This window comes from Zalophus californianus, chromosome 13 (assembly GCF_009762305.2).
Source record: "Zalophus californianus isolate mZalCal1 chromosome 13, mZalCal1.pri.v2, whole genome shotgun sequence".
NCBI classification, from domain to species: Eukaryota; Metazoa; Chordata; class Mammalia; order Carnivora; family Otariidae; genus Zalophus; species Zalophus californianus.
In genome coordinates, this window is record NC_045607.1 from 19,771,065 (window position 1) to 19,787,972 (window position 16,908).

General features: G+C 55.9%; 1 protein-coding gene across 12 annotated transcripts in view; it reads right to left on the reverse strand.

Moving 5' to 3' along the window:
- The window catches only part of COL27A1 (collagen type XXVII alpha 1 chain), a 135,765-nt gene that overhangs the window by 9,851 nt on the left and 109,006 nt on the right, over window positions 1–16,908 (reverse strand). For 9 of the 12 annotated variants that reach the window (XM_035723523.1, XM_035723522.1, XM_035723521.1 and 6 more), the window contains 19 exons: window positions 14,739–14,792; window positions 14,550–14,657; window positions 13,490–13,543; window positions 12,532–12,585; window positions 9,014–9,070; window positions 8,790–8,843; window positions 8,187–8,240; window positions 7,869–7,922; window positions 6,962–7,015; window positions 6,768–6,875; window positions 6,187–6,294; window positions 5,184–5,291; window positions 2,063–2,116; window positions 1,482–1,544; window positions 1,040–1,093; window positions 860–895; window positions 686–703; window positions 402–437; window positions 96–122 (listed from right to left, as the gene is read on the reverse strand). In XM_035723523.1, coding sequence (XP_035579416.1) covers window positions 96–122; window positions 402–437; window positions 686–703; window positions 860–895; window positions 1,040–1,093; window positions 1,482–1,544; window positions 2,063–2,116; window positions 5,184–5,291; window positions 6,187–6,294; window positions 6,768–6,875; window positions 6,962–7,015; window positions 7,869–7,922; window positions 8,187–8,240; window positions 8,790–8,843; window positions 9,014–9,070; window positions 12,532–12,585; window positions 13,490–13,543; window positions 14,550–14,657; window positions 14,739–14,792 — 1,155 coding nt within the window. The remainder of the gene's footprint in view (window positions 1–95; window positions 123–401; window positions 438–685; window positions 704–859; window positions 896–1,039; window positions 1,094–1,481; window positions 1,545–2,062; window positions 2,117–5,183; window positions 5,292–6,186; window positions 6,295–6,767; window positions 6,876–6,961; window positions 7,016–7,868; window positions 7,923–8,186; window positions 8,241–8,789; window positions 8,844–9,013; window positions 9,071–12,531; window positions 12,586–13,489; window positions 13,544–14,549; window positions 14,658–14,738; window positions 14,793–16,908) is intronic. The other 3 variants (XM_035723519.1, XM_035723518.1, XM_035723525.1) reach the window with 2 other exon arrangements.

A 16,908-nucleotide genomic window follows, 5' to 3' on the forward strand; every position in this document is an offset into this window, starting at 1 on the left:
GCTACTGTGACCCAGAAAAGAGGTCAACGGCCAACTGCCCCCTGCCCTCCCAGGCCTTACCCCAAATAAGCAAAAGAGAACATTCTCCAACTTACAAAGTGGACAGGGCTCCCTGGCGGACCCTGCAAAAGAAGAGGCTCAGTCACTATTTGAGAGGGACTGGGCGCAGGAGTCCCAGGGGCTGTCAGGAGCCTGGAGGGGCTGCACGAGAGGATGTGGAAAACTGGTCTCTGCTCTTCTAGAGGCCTGGTCCAGCCAGGGCTGCTCTACGCTCTCCTAGAAGTCTGGGGAAGCTTGTGAGGTCAGGGCCAAGACAAGCACCTGCCAGCAAAGCCCTGGGTCTCATTCAAAGTTCCACCTCCTGCCCTGGAGCTCCAGGAGCACTGAGCGCAAGTACCTACCGGTGGGCCAGGCCGCCCTCTGGGACCAGGAGGACCCTGAAGGAAGAGAAGAACAGTGAGGCCCTGGTCAAAGGCCTTCCATCTTCCCCACCCCAGGCCTCCTCGAGCTGATCCGAGACCCTGAGACAGTGGTGCCTCCAGCACAGAGGGGTACCGATGGATGACTGAGGTCCAGAGGGAAAGAACATGCCTGAAGACTTCCGTGGCCATGGGCAGGGGAACCCAGAGGGCCTACCCTGCCCCACTCCCCCAGCCCATCAGCCCCCGTACCGCAGCCCACTCACCCTCGGACCCTGCAATCCCTGGAGGAGGACAGAAGCAGAGAGAGACAGTCAGGGAATCGGGCTGAGCCTTGCCCTCCATCCCTCCCCCACTCCTCTCCCAGCCCTTCCCTCCCCTCTCCTCCCCTCCCCCTCCCCCAACCACTGCAGCACTGCCTCTGCAGCCCATCAACTCACCAAGTCTCCTCGGCTGCCTTTGTCACCCTTTGGACCCTGCAATAAATCATGGCCCCATAAGAGAGGACGCAGAGAGGAAGCTCTATTTCCCAGATGGGGAAACTGAGGCTCAGGCTGGCCCTGGGTCACAGAGACGAGCTTGCCCCCATAGTCTTTCTCTGGCCAGCCCCCTACACATACCGGGCGTCCCGAAGGTCCCAGGATTCCGAGGGGCCCAATGATGCCTTCCCTTCCCTAAAGGAGAGAGAAAGGTTTTTGTGTCCTCATCCCAGGGCCTGGGGAACAGAGTCACGGAGACAGGAGAGGAGATGGCAGCCTGAGTGTCCCATGGTGATGGAAGGGAGACTTCCCCAAGCAGGGCCCAGGCCATGCATATTCTGGGCCCCGTGTGCCTGTGGGGGGCTATGGGGGGAGAGGGGAGCAGGTGAAAGGGGGAGGGTGGCAGCTCAGCTAGCAGGACCGGCAGAAGCAAGGGGATGGCAATGGGGCTGGAGGCCTTGGGCAGAGGGGGTTCAAGCCTGAAGGAGCAGGAGGAGCAGGGCAGGCATCCACCCAGCTGACGGCTGGCCAGCCTTGGGCCTGGGCGACTGGCCCTGCTAGGACAGACCAGGAGAGGACTCACCATCAAGCCAGGGGGCCCCCGAGGGCCCTGGATGCCTTTCAAGCCAATGTCTCCAGGAGGGCCCTGTGGGAGGCAGAGGAAAGGCTGTCTGTGTCTGGGTGGCCACTGGGTCGGGGCTCCAGCAGCTCCATGACCCGTGGGGGCTGGCCACACTTTGTCCTCCCTGTCAAGAGAGGCCTTACCTGAGAGCTTCCAGGAAGAGTAACAAATGTCCACAATTATTAAGCAGGTAGCAGCGTGCTGGCTCTGTGCTATACGGTATAAGCTCTGCTCTTACTTCCTTGTGACAACAACCCTCTATAGTTATCATACCCATTGTATAGCTGACAAAACTGAGGCTTGGAGATACAAAGTAACTTGCCTAATGCTCAGAGCAGGTAAACTGAGGAGCTGGGCTTAAAATCCAGGTCTGCTGGATTGTGGGTTCTGCGGATCAAGGATGTTCCTGCTTGATTCTGGCGGCTTTCCAGCCCCCACTGTAAGTGCTCTAGAAATCTTTGTTGAGTGAATACATGGATAAACGACCAAGGAGGTGGACGGACGGAACCCCAACAGGAACAGTGAGGAGTGCAAATTTGTACCTTGGGCCCGAAGAGGCCAGCCATTCCAGGGAAGCCCATCTCGCCAGAGTCACCCTGCAGGGAGAGCAGAACGAGACGGGGTGTGGGGGCCAGGACAAGGATGCCCAGCCAATCACCTGGGACCCCTGGGCCGGCCTCCTCCCGGGATATTAGCGACTCCATCTCCAGGCAGTCAGATGAGGGTGGACAGCTCACATACTAGACACCGGTCAGCCTGGGCTCAGAGGGGGCAGGGGCCTCTGCCCTCTGTCGCATGAGACAGTGGAGGCCAGCTCAGGGATTCCATGAGAAAGGCTCTAGAACACTTAGGACCTCCTGTCCCAGGTCTTCAAGGAAGAGAGGAAAGGACCTGCAGGCTCTTCCCTACCCATCACAAAGGCTCTATCAAGGACTGTGTCCCTCAGAATAAGCCCATTAGCTGTGGGACTCTACGTGCCAGGGGCTTTGCATGGACCACCACGCATGCGAGTTCCTACTTCCGCCCGGGGAGGCACAACACACCCTGTTCACAGATGAGAATACTGAGTCTCACAGACAGCAGGAACTTGCTCATATCCACACAGATGCCACTGTGGGGAGTGATCGGGTGTGAACGATTCTGGAGGCCTGGATTCTATGGCAGGGGCATGCTTAACTTTTAACAACACTGCCCAGCCGGTTTCCAATGCGAATTGTACCATCTTACATTTCCTGTGAGCACGGGAGGAGAGTTCCAGTTGCTCCACATCCTTGCCAACACTTGGTCTGTTCAGTCTTTTAAAATTTTTACCATTCTGGGGCTCCTGGGTGGCTCAGTCAGTGACTCATCTGCCTTCGGCTCAGGTCATGATCTCAGGGTCCAGGGATCAAGCCCTGCATCGGACTCCCTGTTCAGCCGGGAGTCTGTCTCCCTCTCCCTCTGCCCCTCCCCCTACTTGTGCTCTCTCTCTCTCTCTCTCTCTCTAATAAAATCTTCAAAAACAATGAAATGTTTACCATTCTAACAGGTGTGCAGTAGCACCTCATATGGCTTTAATGAGCATTTGCCTCACGGCTAGTGATACTGAGCTTCTTTTATGTGCTTACTTGTCATCTGCACAATCTTTTCAGAAGTGTCTGTTCAAGTCTTTTGCCTAATTTCTTTATTGGGCTGCTTCTTTTCTCATTGGGTTTTGAGAGTTCTTTGCATATTCCAGATACAAATCCTTTACTAGATCTATAATTTGCACTTTCTCCTAGTACGTAGCTTGTCCTGTCATTCTCTTAACAGCGTCTGTCCTTTGAGAAGCAAAAGCTTTAAATTTTGATAAAGCCCAATTTATCAATTTTTTTAATGGATCATGCTTTTGGTGTCATATCTAAGAAACGTTTGTATAACCCAAGGTCTCAAAGGTTTTCTTCTGTGCTTCCTTCTAAAAGTCTTAGCATTTTGAGTTTTACCTTTAGGTGTATGATCCATGTTGAGTTTATTTTTGTACATGGTATAAAGTATCCAATTGCCACCCCACTTGCTAGAAAAGACTATTCTGTAACCACTGAGTTGTTTTTGCAACTTTGTCAAAAAGCAGTTATCCAAGTACCTGTGAATATATTTCTGGACTCTCTATGCTGTCCCTTTGATCTATTATTAGTATATTTATGGCAGTACCCCACCTTCTTGATTATTGTAGCTATATAATGTCTTGAAATCAACTACTGTGAGTCCCCCAACTTTACTCTTCTCTTTTCAACTTGCTTTGGTTATTCCAGGCCTTTCACATTTCCAAATAAAAATGTTAGACTCAGCTTGTTATTTTCCACGAGAAAGGCCTGATGGGATTTTGATTGGGACTGGGTTGAATCCATACACCAACTGGAGGAAACTGCCCTCTGAACAATACTGAGTCTTTGACCAGGGAACACAGCATCTCCATTTATTTAAGTCATCCCCATTTCAGTAATGCTTTGCAATTTTTCAGTGCACATGTCTTGTACACCTAGTGTCATATGTATCTCTAAGTAGTTCCTATTTTTCTGCTATTATAAATAGTGTTGCTCTTTAGAATTCAAGTTCTGATCGTGGCTAGTAAAGAGACACAGTTCCTTTGTGCATCTTGAGCTGGCGTTCCGCCATCTTGCTGTACGCACCTGTTCTAGTAGCTTTACCATGGATTCCATTGGATTTTCTCACTAGACAAGAATTTCATTTACAAATGAAAAGATTAACTTCTTCCTTTTCAATATGAATGCCTTTTATGTATTTTTCATTCCTGATGGCATTGGCTAGAACTGTCAGTACAATATTGAATAGAAGCAGTGAGAACAAATATCTCTGACTCGTTCTGCTTCTTGGAAAAAAAAAAAAATCCAAACATTCAGCCTTTCACTATTGAGTATGACACTAGCTGTCCATTTTTCACGAATGTCTTCTTCCCAGTTGAGGAAGCTCCTTTTCCACACCAAGCTGGCTGAGCGCTTTTATCAGAAATGGAGTTGCATTTTTGCCAAGTGCTTTTCTTGCATCCACTGGGAGGATCAAATGGGTTTTCCTTCTCAGTTTGTTAGTATGGTGCATTATATTGATTTATTTTCAAATGTTATTCCATCCTTGCATTCCTGGGATAAACCTCATTTGATCTTGATGTATTATCTTTTTAATATATTCTTAGATTGGTTTTTCTAAAATTGTGTTGAGAATTTCTGTATCTATATTTCTAAGCTATGCTGGTCTAGACCTTTCTTGCAATGTCTTTCATCCAGCTTTGATATCAGGGTAACGCCAGCTTCATAGAATATGGGCAAGTATTTCCCCCTCTTCCAATTTTCTGGAAGAGTTTATGCAGAATTGGTATGATTTCTTCCCTTAACTTGTGAGATGTTTTTTAAACCATAGGTTGAATTTCTTTACTAGATAGGAGGCTGTTTCGGGTTCAGGTCGTGATCCACCACCTGTCCTCATTCTGAAGGGACCACTCAGATCTCATGTCTCAGCCTCCTCCCTCCCCCCCACCCCACTCAGGGGAGGTGGAGGAGTATCTGGTACTCAGAGAGGGTGTCGCTCTGTCCTTGTCACAGAGCAGGCAGGAGGCTTCTGGACCCGTGTGCACATGTGTTTGCGTGCATGCGAGTGTGAGAACATCTGTATTCCCTGGGGCTCACTCACCGGCTGGCCTTTGGATCCAGGCTCCCCCTGGCTCCCAGGAAGCCCAGTTCCACCCGCTGTCCCTCGTTTGCCAGGAGGACCCAGCTGCCCAGGTAACCCACTTTCACCCTTAAAAAACAAAACCAAAAACACACATACACACCAAAATGACCAAAGGGGAAAATGGTTCTAGGAGAGAGGAGGAGGGCCTAGGAGAGACAGAATAGTGATGCCACAGGGTCAGCTGACATCTCAGGATGCTGGGGCTCAGATGCAGGCCTGGTGGGGGCTCAGAATTTTTAGTCTCCTTAAGAGGACAGCCTCTTTCCTTACTCTGGAATTCAAGCTCCAACTTCCCCTCCACTCTCCCACCTTGCCTCTCTTCTTCACTGTTTCCTCCCAGAAGACCATGAAGTTCCCACCCACCTCCACTTCTGCTCCAGCCCTTCCTCCTGTCTGGGATGCCCCCTCCCCCTCTCTCCACATTTAAATCCTCCCTGGGCCAAGACCTCCCCTCCCCTCACCGGCTGTTCCCGCAGAAGGTTCCAGCCTCTCCCCAACTAAACCTCGCGCGTGGAGAGGGCCAGAGGAGCCCTGTCCAATGCACCCATCTCAATCTTCCCTTCTGTGTGTAGCCCCCCAGGCTCAGACTGACTCATGGCTGCCTCCCCCACCTCTCGGAAACTTTCTAAAAACAAGCCTTTTGGAAGAGGGTCCTGGCGGCACGCAACATCTATTGTTCCACAAAGGCCCACAAGAGGGCGCCCAAGGACAGCTCAATAACCAGTTGCCTGTTTCAAAGGCCTGGCAGGGCCCAGGATTTCTAGCTACCTGGATAAACTTTCCTGAAAGTCAGACTCAGGCTTGGGACAGGGACCCCTGAGAAATGTCAGGGCCATGGATTCCATTTTCACACAGGCCCTGGGACATGGGTGCCCACGTCAGCATTACAATCAGTGTCCTTATAGTTAGTACCAAGGTTGAAAGGGGGTAAGGTGGCTAAGTGGATTAACAGGTGTCTGACCTTGAATCCTGGGGGCCCCTGTGCTCCAGGCAAGCCGGCCACACCTGGATTTCCTCTCTTCCCAGCAGGGCCCGTGGGGCCAGTGTCCCCATCGTCTCCCTGCTCCCCCTGTAAAGAAAGAGGGCAAAGGAGGACCTCTCATGTTTCGGGAAACAGAGGCAGCCAAGGGGCAGGACGTCTCATAGTCTGGATGAGCTCCGGGTGGACCTGGAGGGAAGGAGGTCAGACGCCAGGATGGAGGTCATCCTGCCTGTGCGTGAGGGCGGGACCAGTGCACAGATTTGCAAGTGGGGAGGAGGAAGGACCTTACAACTAGAAGTTCCATCCCCTAGGCAGGGGAGGGCCTTCTGGGTACAGGCATGGCTGGTCAGAAGGGCCACATTCCCAGGTCCCGAGGGATGAGGCGACTGCCCACGCAGGAAACTTCCAGATATGCTGGTTCTGCCCCATCCAAGTTTCTGAACCTGCTCCTCCTGGCCCATGGCCCAATGGCCGAATCACTCCCGCCCCCCAGACCCCAACACACACAACACATCTTGTCTCCAAGGGAGACACATCTGTTAACCCCAAGTCCTGCTCACCTGCTGTCCTGCTTGCCCATCCCTGCCAGGAAACCCATCTGGTCCCGCGACACCCTCGGGGCCCTGTCTCCCCACCACGCCCCGAGGCCCTGGCAGCCCCTGCAGGCCCTGGGGATATAAAAGAAGTTGATGAGGGCCTCTGGAGGGGGGAAGCAGGGAGGCCGGCGGGAGGGGACTGGCTGGGGGTCACTCACCTGAATGCCCCTTCGTCCTGGTGCCCCAGCCTTGCCTTGCTTTCCCTTTGGTCCCTGAAAAATCAAGGGGCACGTGACAGAGGCCGCCTGGAGGAGGGACAGAACCCTAGGGGATCTGGAAGGGGGACTGAAAGGAGAATGGGCTCCCGTGCAGCCCGGCCCTGCCCCTCCGCCCCTTGGGCCTCAGCATCTGAATCTGCAAATGGGTCCAAGCACCCTGGCCTTGGGAGCCCAGGGGCAGGGCTGGCCTTGGAACCTGCCAGTGTTGTCCTCACCCCTGCTCTGGGCCCCGTGCCCCCATGGGCTCCCCTGCTGCAGAGGCTCTCGGCTGGCAGTTTCCTAGGGGGAGCCGGGAACCCGTGGCTGCCTGGGCTTCAAGATCCTTCCATCCTCAAGAGTGTGGCTATATCCCCGAGGGGGGTGGGGGTGGGGGCGGGGAGACGGTGTGCGGGTGAAGGAGACAGGCCTTCAGGGAGGTTGAGCGCATGAAGACAGCACTGGGCCAACCTCAGAGGAGGCAGACACAAGGGCTCAGGGTACAAGGTGGGAAAGTCCTCGCCCGCCCCTCAGTTCCTACCACCAGCATCCCTGCCCACCCCGGCCCCCTTCCTCCAGACCCCGTGCTTCTCCAAGTTTTCTGCTACAGCGTGGTGTGGCTGGCTGGCTCTGGCTCTCGAATGCCCTGAGTTCAAGTCCCACCGCTGGCCCCACAGATGGTTCCCTTCCTGGAGGCCCTGCCGGGAGGGGGGGTTGGGGGGGGAACAAGCAATCCCCCTCCCTCAGGCCCTTGGAGGCGAAGAGATCTTGGCCCGGAAGCACCCTGCGGGGCTCCCGCCAGCCCACTTGCTGGGGGCCTGGGCAGCTGTCTGCCCCTCCGAGGGTCCCCTGAGGACCTCAGTCCTCTTACCTCTTCCCCCTTCGATCCCTCGGGTCCCGGCCGTCCCCGGGGTCCTGGGTGCCCCTGCAAACCAAGGTGAGAGGATGCAACGCAGCCCCAGGAGTCTCTCCCGGGGAGGGTGGCCAGTGTCCACCTAGAGGGGGAGGGGTGGGAGGGGTTTGGGGGTGTAGGTTCTGGGGGGTGCCCCCGCCTTCAGGGCAGGAGAAATCAGAGTGGACTGCCCCCGGTCCTCCAGCAGGGAGGGCCCCTTCCTTCCCCCACTGCCGCCCACCCACCTGGGGCCCGGGGCGGGGGGGGCGGGCGGATGGGACAGGGAGCACCACTCACTGGTAGGCCCTGCTGGCCTGGATCTCCACGGAGGCCTGGCACACCCTCCTGTCCCTGGAAGTCAAGGAGAGACTGGTGAGGGGGCCCATCCTGGAGAGGCTGGGGGCTGGGGCAACTTCCAACCCAGAAGAGCCCCCCGAAGCCCTTGCTCTTCCTAGCCGTGTGTCATTGTCCCCATCTCAGCTTGCTCATCTGCAAAGCAGCGAAATGATGACCCTGCCAGCAAGGACGGAGCAGGGGAGGGGAGGGGAGGGCAGGGGAGGGGAGGAGAGCCTGGTGGGGGCCCTGTGCTCACTCAGTGGTCTGTCTCTTGCTTCTGCCAGGAGAGCTGTCCCCTGCCACAGGTGGGGAGACTGAGGCCCTGTGAGGAAGGGGTCTCTCTCCCTGACCTCACCCTCTCCCTCCAGCCCTCCCCCTGCCAGCATGAATTCTGGCCTGAGCCCTCTTCCAGTGGGTCTGTGCTTCAAGCTGGGCACTAATGGTGGGAGGGAGGGCTTGTCTCCCGGCCACGGCTGTTTCCCCGCCAGGGAGCCGGTAAGGACGGAGGGGCGCCCTGACATGCCGTGCCTGACGCTGCCCTTGCGTAGGAGCTCTGACACTTACGCGGTATCCAGGGTCCCCTGGCTCCCCGCGGTCCCCTCGATCGCCCACAGGGCCCTGAATGACAAGGACAGCAACAAAATATGGGCCAGCAGGTCTCTTCCTGGCCACCCCCTCGGATGCCTGTGGCGGCCTCACCCCTGCTCAGCCTCCCCTTCCCCCTCCCCCTAGCAGGACGCTGGGGCTCCGCCTTGGTGGTGGCCCAGGGGACAGAAAAGGGGGCTTACCCGATCTCCCGGTGGCCCGGGGGGCCCCTCGGCCTTGCCATCCTCACCCTGTTCCCCCTGTGGACACAACCAGCTTTAAGACACACTTCTGGTTCCTGGAATTCCAGACACTCCACACAGAGTGGAAAGGGCCTTCATCAGTGATGAAGTCCAGTCTACTTAGGGCTACAGATGGAGAGACTGAGGCTAGAGAGGGAAGGGGCGAACCAGGGCTGTGGAACCTGGAGAGTGCTCTTTACTGCCCCCTGCTGGGCATCCCCCCCCCCAAGAGGTACCCTTGGGCTGGGAGACCCAGACAGCTCAGAGCAGAGACCTTGGTCACACCCAGCTTTGCACAGGAGCAGCAGCTCAGACCCCCAACAGGTCCCTTCCTTCCCATCCTGGAGCTCTTCTTCTCAGCTGGGGAATGGGGGTGAGGTGGGGTGAAGGGACAATGGCGATACCTAGGAGGGAGTGGTGGGGATTCTGGGAAATGATGCAAAAAGTCCCTAAGCGGTGGTCAGCACAGAGGGACAATAATTCCGACAGCTGGTGGGCACAGACACTCACTGAATACTTCCAACAACCCTACGAAGCAGGTGATGGTATTCTCCCCATTTTACAGATGGGGATACTGAGGCACAGATAAGCCACGTGGGCTGCTCCATTGTTCAGCCCTGAAAAAGAGTCCCTTTCTCCCATCTTTGCTGGAATAAAGTGGGCAGAGAGCCAGCTTTAACAGGAATCTTCTATCCTGGATGGCGGCCCCAGAAGCAGGCTGGGCTGCCCCAGGTTGCGCTCAACTGTGGGCCAATTTGGGAGTTTTGGCCACAAGACAGATTCCTTTCTGCGAAACGGGATTGTGATGCCTTGCAGCCCTGTTCTGGGGACCCAGGGAGGAGAGCTCACTACTGCCCTCATAGTAGGGGCTCAGGTAGCCATGAACTTAGCCGTGTTGACAACGGCAGCAGGGACGATGGGTGGCATGGATATAGTCAGAGGGATTGCAGGAGGAGTAGGGTTTAGGGTGGAGGCCCTTGAGCCCTGGCATGCCACCCTAGGCCCCGGGCCACCAGCAAGACAGGAGACAGGAGGCCGTGTGCCAGCTACAGGGAAGGTGTGATCAGAGCAGCAAGAGGTAGAACCCAGGGCTCAGAATGTTCCAGCCCAACAACTGGTGCCACCTCCCATGGGGGCTCATTCTGGGTAGGAGGCTCCAGAGGGGGCCCCCTGGGCCCCCTGGCTGTTGGCAGCGATGGAAGGGAAAGCCTGAAGAGGCAGGACAGGGAGCCATCCCTGGGGCTGGAGCCCGTCCCGGGCCCAAATCAGTCCTGAGGGCTGGCAGCTGTAGCGCCTTGGCCCAGAGCCTCTGTGGCTCCTGTGGGCAGAGACCGAAAGCGGGAGGGCCTTGGCCCAAGGCTTAGAACCAGCTGTACCCAAGGGGGTGGCTCAGGGAGTGGGGATTCCCTCTCCTCCCTGACCTCTCTCTATGGCTCTTTGTCCCAAGTCTCGGTCCCACCGAAGAGGGAGGCAGCTGGACTGGGGCACTCTGGAGAAGGGGGCCGTGTTTACTGAGTGTACTCTGTGTGGCAGACCCTTCGGGAGGTGTTCCACAGAATCCATACAGCACTCCTACGCTGCTATGACTACTGGCCCATTTTACAGATGAGGAAACTGAGGCCCGGGGAAAGAAAGGTCTTAGTTAAGGCCACACAGGAATCAAGTGGTGGTTTGAGCCAAAAGCCAGCTATACAGATCTCCCCCACTGCCCCCAAATTGTAGCTATAGTTCGGGGATTTGTTTTTAGCAGCAGGAAGCTGATGGAGCCCCCCTTCTTCCTTGTTCCCAGAGTCTCATGGCCAATCCCCTCCAGATACCACCTTTGTAGACACATGCCCTCGGGGAATTCGCCAGGTGAGCAGCATCCTAGCTCATCTAAGTGCCTGTTTCTGGTCAGGGAGGCACAGCCTGACATCAGAGTCTGCATCCTGGTCCTGCCACCTTTCCACTGGTCCTGGCCTAGTCCTTGAGCATCCTGGAGACTCAGTTTCCCCAACTATCATGTGGGACACTGACACCTCACGGTGAGGGCCGTGGAGGAATCCCAGGGAAGAGCTTTGCACACGGCTGTGTGCTTCGGGGTCTCCCTTGGGAACCTGCTCCTCCTCCTCCCAGCACCCTCCAGCTTGTGCCTGGCTATTCACTCTTGCATCTAGTTTTACCCTGGAGTTCTTTAGGGCCTCCTTCTGCAGCCCCCAGCTCAGGGCCGAGAAAACATTACACAATCATTATGCATCCATAAATACCTGTCGGATAGCTGAACGCACGAGTGAACTAATCTACTACCTCATCACTAAGAAAGTGCCTATGGCTGACATATATGTGATGTCCTGCTTAGCCGCATATTCCTGAGGTATGCACCCACTTAACAAATGGGGCAATCAAGGCTCAGGGAACCCTAGGGCCCCACCCAAGGCCCCAGCGGACTTAGGGCAGGTTTAGGGTTAGGATCCCATTCTCAGCAGCCACAGGAACTGGGCCTGGGGCTGCAGGTGGCTCGGGTGGGGTGGAGGTTTCCCCTTGTTTCAGGGTCCATGTTAACCCATCCTGTGCCAGCTGTGGCCGACTCAGGGCCAAGGCGTGGGGACTCAGGGTACTGAACGCAGCTCCTGTGGGATTTCGGAGCCCACTGATTGCAGAGCTCTTCTTCTCCAAGCAGGAGGAAGGGGCCAGCTGGACAGTAAGCCAGACCGGGGTGATTCACATGGCAGCAGCAGTGGGATGTGGTTAGTGGGTAGCTGACTCAGCTCACAAAAGGAGGGCTGGGGAGGTGGGGGGGGGGGCAAGGAGACAGCAGGGGGCCGCGTGCTAGGAGGCATTCCCAAGGCGGAGCCATCAGGGGAGGAGGGAGGCCAGAACAGGGACACTTGAGCTGCTAAGGTAGGACTCAAAGGCCTCGGCCCAGAGCCAGTTTGGTGCTGCCTCGGAAGGTTACCCGGGGCCACCGCCTTGGCCCCCTGGCCCCACATCCCCACCTGCACCGTGCGGCAGGGCACAACCATCAGCAAGCTTTCTTCTAGCAATTTCTCTCTTCCACTGAAGCTGGAGCCAAGCGGTGGGGTATGGGCATGCTCTCCCTCTGCCTTAGTGGCTCCTTTCTGGCTAGGAAAGGCTGGTCTCACTCTCTGTCCTAAGCCCTGCGCTGGCTCTCACTGCGGGATCTCATTCCTGAGCAAGGCTTCAATGCCCACATTCACTCAGATGATGGAATTGCAGTTCTGGTCAGGACGTGGTTGGCATCCATCTCCCCTGCTCGACTGGAAACCCTGGCCGGGCAGGAACTGTGGTTCTGTTCCAGTGCTGGGCTCCGACCTGACACACAGGCCATCTGTGTTGAATGTAGGTCTAACGGCTCCTGGCTCTTCGGTGTGAGCAGCGAACTGTGAACTTCTGCATTATCCCAGCCACAGTGCCCCAGGGGCTGGCTCCTGCTGGCCCACACGGGAAGGGGCACCTGCTTCCCAGGACTGAGCACCCACCTTTTCACCCTTTGGTCCAGGAGGTCCAAGGGGGCCCATGATGCCTTTGTGTCCCTGCAGGAAACAAGATGGCAAGAGGTAAGTGCATGGGGGAGTGAGGGCTCGAGAGGCACAGTGATGAAGGCCAGGAACTCCTAGGTGGAGACCCTGGGCTGTGAGTCTGGGCCCTGGCTCTGCCCCAGCTCACTGTGTGACTCTGAGCCCGGTGCCTCCCAGGCAGTCCCTGACACACCTCTCAGGGGTGGGCCTGCTTGGATGGTCGGGGGCGTGGCTCACCCCAGCCTGGAGCAGACCTGGGGCCCAGATCTCGGAGAGCCAGCTGTGTCCCTGGGGCAGGGGCAGGGGCAAAATTCTGGCCTCAGCCGACTTCCCCAGGCTATGGCGGGAAGCATAATAGGCTCGTTCCTCCCTTGGGCTCCCAGTGCCCCCTCTCCGGTGCCCATGTCCTCTGCGCTGTCCCTCTTCTGGCCTCCTCTCCCTGCTGTGCCTCCTTTAGACACTGAATCCTACCTTCAAACTTAACAAGCTGTCATTAGCCTCCCTAAGCCTCAGTTTCCCTTTCTGAGCAGGCCCGGGGCCTCTCTGAGGACTAGTCACCCAACTATATCACATGGGTTTGGCTCAGCCGCCTCTAAGAGGGGTGCCAGCTTGGATGCAAAAGCAGGGTGAGGCTCTTCCCTCCCACAGACAGCCGGCATGACGCCGGGACAGGACGCATGTGTGGCTCCCACCACGGGAAGGAAGGACTCAGCGAGGGCACGTGGAGGGGGAGGGTGTTTCTGTCTGCTCACCCCTGCTCTGGGGGCCCAGGGGCTCCCTGGGCCCGGGGAGACCAGAGATCTTCAGTGGCCCAAGGGCCACCGTCCGTGGGGAGGTGGTGGGGACAGAGGCCGAGGCCCACCTGCGTCCCCCGCCTGCAGGACAGAATTCTGAGAGGAAGGAGGGGAGAGTTTCTTACATGGTAACCAGCCAGTCCGGGCTCTCCTTGGGCCCCCATCCGTCCGGGAGCACCCTAGGACAGAAGGAGACGCGTGTTGGTACAGGTGGTTCTCACAGCAGTGACCTGGGCACTGGCTCCAGCCCAGTCCAGCCCCGTCAACAGGCACATCTGGGGCCCAGAACCCAGGCTGCACAGCTCCTCCCTGAGCTCCCCTCCTCCCTCCAGCCCTTCCTTCTCCCAGCTCCAGGGGTTCACAACACCCAGTGGCTAAACCATCTTCACTTTTGTGAGCCAATTTTAAACAGAAGCAGCTATAGGAAGTTAAATTATATGAACGTACAGTTCAATCAATTCTTGATTGAAGATGAAGATGACAAATATTCAAAACTCCTCCCTTCCAGTAATTTTGCTCCATTTTACTATTACCTAGGCTCCAGCTTATTTCTGTCTACTGAGTGCGTGTGGTGGAACTAGCAGATGACAGACACTCCCGCGCATCTCCCTCCCAAGTTTGCGCTTGCAGACACCACGCCGGTGGCTTGGGATCAGCCACGGCGGGGGCATTCACACCAGGGATGCTGGGAGCTCAGAGATGCCCCACCAGCCTGCCTCCCCTCTGCTTCCGTCCTCTGCAGCTAGCAGACCCCAGGGGCCCTCCTTCCGGGCAGGCCAGCAAGAGGCTGGGATGGCCTCAGAGTCACCCAGTGATCTGCAGCCTGATCCTCATGAATCTATTTCCAGTGGGAAAACTTGTTCCGTAAAAACCCTCCCGGAGGAGCTGGTCCCCTCTCCCCACCCTAGAATGCTTATTTGTCTGGGTCTGTAAAGTCCTTCAGAAGACCCACAGTGCCCTTCAAACGGAAACACATACTTGGCGTTGTGGGTACTTTTCCAGGGAGAGAGGTGGCAGCTTCTACAGGATCCCCAAGGGATCCATGATGCAAGAGAAGCGGCTAGGACAAGGGACAGCCAAAGTTTGGCTGAGAGGTGGACAGGGCGATACTTCTCTTTCTCCCCCCACCCCCACCGCTGCTCTTTGCCTGCCCATCCCACCCCACCCCACCCTGAGAGTTCTCACCGTTGGTCCCAGGCTGCCCCGGGACCCTTTAGGGCCTGGGGTGCCAGGGGGTCCAGGGTCTCCAGGGACGCCCATCTCACCCAGATGTCCTTGGTAGCCCTTGGCACCCTGCAGTGGGAGGAGAGACAGGCTGTCACGGGGCCCCAGCAGGAGGCAAAGAGAGAGGTGGGGGAGGGAAGGGGGTCCCACCTTGGCTCCGGTCCGGCCCTTCGCGCCTTGCTTCCCCGGTTTTCCTTCAGGACCCTGAGAGGAGAAGGAGGGAAGGAGGAGGGTGAGAAATGAGAGCAACTTGAGGCAGAGCATCAGCACGGGAGCTCTGAGGGCGGACTGCCTGGGTTCCAAACCCACCCTGCGCTCAGCGCCCCCGGGACCCTGTGAGCTGGGAACTTCCTGACGGAAGGTGTTGTCTGCAAAGTGGGGACAGGGGTCCTGTTTGCCTCACGGGGCTGAGAAGTCAACCCAGGGATGGCCTCTCATGCTCACCAGGCGCCTGGCCCATAGTAAGTGCTGGACGCACCCCTCTTTCATGACGACTGCTAGGCGCCCAGCCTGTCTCAGTGGGAGCCACTCTCTGCACCTGCCATGTGCCAAATGCTGTTCCAGCCCCCCAGCCACCCTGAGCCTGAGGCCCCATCAAGGCCTGCTCCCACGGATGGTGACCCCTGGGCTTCCCAACGGTGAAACGACTTGGCCCAGAACGCTGATTCAACTGCGGATCTGTCTGATTCCATGCCCGGGGCTCCCGGTGCCCGCTGATGACATGAGGCAGGCAGGGGAGGTCCTCCCTCAACTCTGAGATGCTGTGGGGCACTTCTGACCAGCCCGAGGCTGTGTCCCACTGTCAGGGGCTCCCTCCCTTGGGGATGGGGTTGGAGGGGCTCCTCCCAGTGGGGCATTGTGCCGGGAAGGTCAGCCGCCCTCCCCCACTCTCCCACTGGGGTACCCAGGCCACTCCCTCCCACAGGCTGCTCTGTCCCCTCCCCTGAAGGGCATCCCTTTGCTCTCCTTTGCCCTGTTCTTGTCAGGGCCACTCAGTGGGGTGCGTGAGTGCATATAAGTGTGCACGTGTGAGCATAAGACTGGTAAGGGAGAAAAGAAAAGGAGAGAAGAGAATCCCAACTCTGAGCCACACTGGGGTGGGATGTAGTGGGTAAGGCAGGCAGTGTTTCTGGTCTGGAAAAGACATCCTGATGGTCCCCAGAGGACAGTCCCCTCAAGACCCAAACCTCAAAGGGAGCTGGGAAGAACATCTACATTCTTGGCAAGCACTAAAGAGCTAGTTCAATTCAATCCCTTTGGCTGCATTAACAGAGGTACCTGCTGTACGATGAAGGAGGTGATGGCCCCACCTTGGAACAGGAGGAGGCACTAACTGTGATGGAGGAAAGGCAGGAAGATGGGATTTTAGAGGAGCCAGAAAACACACAGGCTAACCCAGAGGCACCTGATGCCCATCTGCTGATTTCTGCAGTTGCCCTGAGGCAGGGGCAGCAGTGTTCTCTGGGGTGGTCAGTGGATGGAAATTACAGGGAGGCCAGCTTTGATTCAGCATAAGGACAAAATGTGGCAAAAAAGGACTGGAGAAGATGATTCTCTGTCCCCAAGGGCAGTGCCAGTTAGACCACCCTGGGGCCCTTAGGAAAGAGAGAGTGGTGGTCTTGGAAGGACTAAGCGCAGACTACCCTGCATTCTGGTGCTTAAGACCTCGTGTGACCCTGAAAAAGTCCCTTCCCTCCTGTGTGCCTCAGTTTCCCTGCCTCTTATATGTAGGTCTTAAACTAGCTTTGTCCCGTCTGTGGCCCCTTGCCACATAGGGCTACTGAGCACTTGAAAGGTGGTGACTGGGATGGAGGAACCAAATTCTTAATTCAACCTAATTTGAATTAACTTAAAATTAAATTTAAATATAGACAATTCAGTTATTGTTATACTTTTATGTGTGTTTGGAATAACTTGGGGATATGAATCTACATTTTCAGCTATATATTTTATGAAATCTCAACACAGATCAAGTATTTCCAATGAAAATTTAGGATGCAGATTGAGATGTGCTGTAAGAGTAAATTAATTACACATTAGATTTCATAGATTTAGAACAAAAGAATGCAAAATACCTGATTAGTGATTTTTATATTGATTACATGTTGGAAATGTTCATATTTTGGCTATATTGAGTTAAATAAAATATATGGTTAAAGTTTATCTCATCTGCCTCTTTTTACATTTTGAAAACGTGAGTACTAAAAAATTTTAAATTACACAGGTAGCTTGTCTTCTGTCTCTATCGACAGTACTGAACTAGACCGTGTCTGGGTCTTTGGCTCTTCCAGTAATAAAGGAGTCAACCAACATGGCTTCA